This window comes from Aedes aegypti, chromosome 1, assembly GCF_002204515.2.
Source record: "Aedes aegypti strain LVP_AGWG chromosome 1, AaegL5.0 Primary Assembly, whole genome shotgun sequence".
Classification (NCBI taxonomy): domain Eukaryota; kingdom Metazoa; phylum Arthropoda; class Insecta; order Diptera; family Culicidae; genus Aedes; species Aedes aegypti.
The window spans coordinates 218723239-218728051 of record NC_035107.1 but is presented as its reverse complement, the minus strand read 5'-3'; the positions used below and the strand labels follow the sequence as shown (position 1 = coordinate 218728051).

Below are 4813 nucleotides of genomic sequence, written 5' to 3'. Positions count from 1 at the left end.
ATAAATAACTGAGATCTAGCTTACCAAAGTTGGTCATTTTGTATGGAAAATCGAAAAAGTTGCAAATGTTTTGTCCAATACTGTAGCTGGTGCTAACCGTCACAGGTAAAGCGGCCGCATGGTACTTTATCATGTTATCCTAACTCATCATCACTGCGCTCAATACAAAGATTCAAGAATGCATGTTTCACGTGTTTGGTGGTATATATGCCAGATCGGAGCGGATCTCCTAAGCTACTTACCTCTCTGTATTAGCAAAAGCTCTCTCCCGCTTAGTTCTCTCGCTCAAAAGCACTGCGCTGAAGATCGCGATCGCAATCGCAACGCAGTCTCGTCGAGAAAACCGGTAGCCAACCCAAGTCTTGATAACGATGTAAAACGAAACGGTAAAACAACAACGCCGGGGAACTCCCCAATGTATCAACAAAACGCGATGAGACCGGTTCTCGCGTGTGAAGCACTGTATTGGCTCAGTTCATTCGAGACGTGCGCGTAGATCAGTTGGGATTGAATTGCGCTGTGCGATCGTTGTTTCTGTAATTCTAATCAATCAAAATAGCATCATCGGCAAGATGATGACCCTGATTCCGGTATCGCTAGTTTTTCTGGTGTTCCACATCGGGTACTCGGTTCAGCTGTTGGAACTCCCGAAAGAGTGCGGTCAACGCAAAGCGGACACCGTGAACTTGATCGTTGATGGCAAACCGACCACCATCCAGAACTGGCCCTGGCATACCGCGATCCATCATCGGGAGGGAACGGGAGCCCCGGTGTACAAATGCGGTGGCAGCATCCTGAACAAAGACACCATTCTGACCGGTGAGTTAACTTTCACCTTCAATGTAGGAAATGATCGCTGATCGTGGTTTTGAGCTTATTCCAGCTGGGCACTGTGTTCGGCTGTCGAGCGGAGTCATCCAGCCGGAAAATCTCATCGTGCAGGTCGGTCGCCAGCGGTTGCATGTGGCAGATGATCGTGCCCAGGAACATGCGGTGGATCACATCATGGTGCACAAGAAATTCCGACTTGGAGCCCTGCAGCACGACATTGCTCTGATCAAGCTTGCGACGCACATCAAGTTTACGTCGTTCATCCAACCGGTTTGTCTGTGGAATCGGGGCGAGGATCGGTTGTTGATTCGGAACAAGGATGGCACGGTAGTTGGGTTTGGGGCTACCAGAACGGCTGGATACTCGGAAACGTTGAACAAGGCTGAGCTCAAAGTGGTGGATAATCAGGTGTGTATTGATAGCAACCGAGGAGTGTTCGGACTGGCATTGACCGGAGATATGTTCTGCGCTGGCAGCAATGATGGCGTGAATGCCTGTAATGGGGATAGCGGTGGCGGTATGTTCTTCGAGATCGATGGCCGATGGTACGTTCGGGGTATTGTGGCATTTTCGCCTTCGCTCGCTAGCGATCAAAGTCGATGCGATCCGTATCAGTATGTGGTGTACATGGACGTTGCTAGGTACATCAGCTGGATTGCCGAACAGCTGAACGGGTCGTTCGTTGAGGCTCCGGAGTTGACACATCCGAAACAGCACCTTCTGGAGCGGGACTGCGGAGAAAATCCGTTCCCGTTGACCAAGGAGTCGGAAAAATCCGTTTTGCTAGCGTATCCTTGGGTAGGACTGATCGAATACAGTCAGGAAGGGGTACGAGAGAAGAGGGTTCTTTGTCACGCAATGCTCATCAGCGATCGTTATTTGGTGACTGCGGCCGAGTGCGTCTACAACACAGGGAAACTACGTCCGACGTCTATACGGCTGGGTGAGTTCGATACTTCTAGCAGTCAGGACTGTGGCATTGTAGGTGGTACCAACGCCTGCGCTCCCCCTACGCAAACCATTGGCATCGAGACTATTACCGTACACCAGCAGTACAACAAACCACGCTTTGCGAACAACATCGCTCTGATTCGGTTGTACTCGAAGGCGGACATCGATCGAGAAAATGTCAAACCCGTCTGTCTACCGCTGACCAAGGCACTGCGCAGCTTCAAACCGGCCACTTACATACGTTCCGGCTGGAAGAACCACCGGGATCAACCGCGAATGCAGCGCGCCGAAGTAAAGGTCGTCGATTCGGTCGAGTGCCAGCGCAAGTACAGCAAAGAGCGAATCCCTCTGGAGAAGACCTTCCGGCAGATTTGCATCGAGCAGGACGCTGGACCGGGAACGGGAAGCAGTTGTGTGTTCGATACGGCATCGGCCCCATTGCAGGCCATCCAGACGGTGGACGGAAGCGAACGGTACGTCCTGTATGGGCTGCTGGCGTTTGGGCCGAACAAGTGCCACCTGGACTACCCCAATGTATACACCAACGTGGGAACGTACGTGACATGGATTTTGGATCATATGCAAAAATAGTTCAGCGCTGTTTGTCGCATTATTTATTTATTTCGGACCTAGATTTTTTTTTCTTTTATTACAGTGTCAAATAGTTTCATAGAGATTATACACGTTATCGATAAGAAAAACTTACTATAATACTGATTAGAAATAAATACACCAGAGTTTGAGAGTCATTCTGACAGCGTTCACTTTTGTATGTAATGTTAAGTTAGACATCACTGCATATGTCTAGAAGCAAGAAGATGGTCGACTATCATCCAGAGATAAAGGAAAGGTTTACTGATTAGTTTTATAAATTCTATACTGCAAGATTTTGATTGTGTTTTTGTGTTTCTATCATCCTTAAAAGTCGACCATCTTTGTCACTTCACGGTAGGTTTGCTTCTTTCCTCCTCTTTCAAATAACACCGGCATCTCATGAACGATATTGGTCAGCAGGAATATAAGGTAGGGTGATGTGCTAATTTCCATCGTATTGAGCTTTGATCAATGATAATTTACAATTATTATAGTTTTACAGTGAATGATGCTGATAAACAGAGGCGTCTGGTCAGCCTGTTCAACCTGTTCATTGAACAGGTAGACCATTTGAATCAAAATTGTGCAACACATTTAAAAAACCAAATCAAATTCAACAAATCTTAAAATAGCATGAGAGTTTCCAATATAGTGTGGGTTCATACGCAGAAATTAGCATAGCAATTGTCCCAAGGCGCCAAGAACGATCATGTAGTGTGCTGAGTTCTCGCACCGTGTAAAAAGCTCGCTTGATATCCACAGCACGAGCGTGGTACTTCACTAAAGACAGCAGCGCAAGTTTCCTAATAGAATGTATTTTGTTCGGAATAGATCGAGTGTCCATCCAGAATTATTAACATCAATTTAGAACGATATCCACATTACAACATGAGGGGTTTCATTAATAAAAATCAAATTGATAACGATCAAATCAAAATCATCTACCAAGTATATGGAAATTTGATTCATCCATTGTTAAACTAACAAATTCTTCAAATTCTGATCTTTGGTGAAGTTTGCGATGTAGGCTCAAGCGTTACGGCTCATACAAAAATTTAAAAAAAATTCATACAAAAAGCGTTACGGATGGGGGGGAGGGGGTCAAAAATTTCCAATTTTAGCGTTACGTAATAAATGGACGCCGCCTTGATGACGTTATCATATTTGGAAAAACTCTTGACGAAGTGCTTCAGAACCTGGAAACAGTTCTAAAAGCATGCAATGAGGCACACTTAAAAATTCAATTAGACAAATCAGAATTCTTACACAAAGAAATAGAATTTCTGGGTTACATCATAACATCTGATGGCCTGAAACCAAATATACGGAAAATAGAAGCAATCGAAAGCTATCCCGAACCCAAGACAATTAAGGAGATTCGATCATTTTTAGGAATAATGAGATATTACAGGAGGTTCGTAATAGTAGTTTACGGAACAAGTTGCAGAATGATGATTTTTACAGCACTAGTTGTAAATTTATCCTATGAGGCTAGCCGAGTAGGATAATTACGACGAGTGCTGTAAAAATCGAGTTCTGCAACGAGTTACGTACAACATTTTTTGCAATTTCGTAGAAGACCACTTGAGGGTATCAGAAATAATATCGGAATGCATTCACCATCATTTTACAATTTCTGAAAAAATGTTGTGTAATGATTTATTACGCAACTCAAAACATTTGCGTAATGACAAGGGTTGTGTAATGAATCATTACAGCACTGATTTCAGTTGCGTAATGACTATTCCCGCACTGCATACTTCAGCGCAGGAAAGTAGGCCGTTTCATGACAGATTGGCTTTCATCACGCCAGCCTATTACGATGAGAAATTGCAAAAAAGATTTTGCAAAAATTGCAAAACCCCTCACTAACCTCCTAAGAGGGGAGGGATGCCACTCGAACAAGAAAGTTAACTTACCCCGTATAGGCCTGAGTGAAAGAAAAAATACTAAAACTCTCGCCGCTCAGCGATTACTTAACGGATTTAAATATCTGGCATATATATCTAGTTTCTAAAAGTGGCCAAAGGATTTCGGGAATGTTCATGTGTCCGGAGTTATTCAGGTGGGTTACTGTGTCAGGTCGGCTTAAAAGGGTGCTGTACTTCTGTGCCCCTGGATGTAGGCAAATTTCAAGTTACAGATAATTTTCTGAATAGGCTATAATGTGGCCATTATATCAAGGAATTTTAAGAAAAACGCATCAGCGTAAACCTTTTGAGAAACTATTGAATTGGATAACTTTGTGTCCTGCATTTGTTTGACACTTGAAATAACCATTTTGGGTCCCCAGGATACCTCAAATTTACGACGAAGTGGCCAATTTGTATCTAAACATATATGTAACGCCAGTGGGAACGTATTTCAGTAAATTCTTATGTTTGATCTCTACTTTTAGATAATTGAAACGGTTAGGGCATTAAGCCCAAGTGGCCAT

The 4813-nt window shown here is 44.0% G+C and overlaps 1 protein-coding gene across 1 annotated transcript; it reads left to right on the top strand.

Moving 5' to 3' along the window:
- The first annotated feature begins 333 nt into the window (after positions 1 to 333).
- LOC5579360 (polyserase-2) lies at positions 334 to 2531 on the top strand. Its single transcript, XM_001647616.2, has 2 exons — positions 334 to 819; positions 884 to 2531. Exons 1-2 carry the CDS (start codon positions 573 to 575, stop codon positions 2371 to 2373), a joined length of 1737 nt encoding a protein of 578 aa, XP_001647666.2. The 5' UTR covers positions 334 to 572; the 3' UTR covers positions 2374 to 2531.
- Positions 2532 to 4813: the final 2282 nt, after the last annotated feature.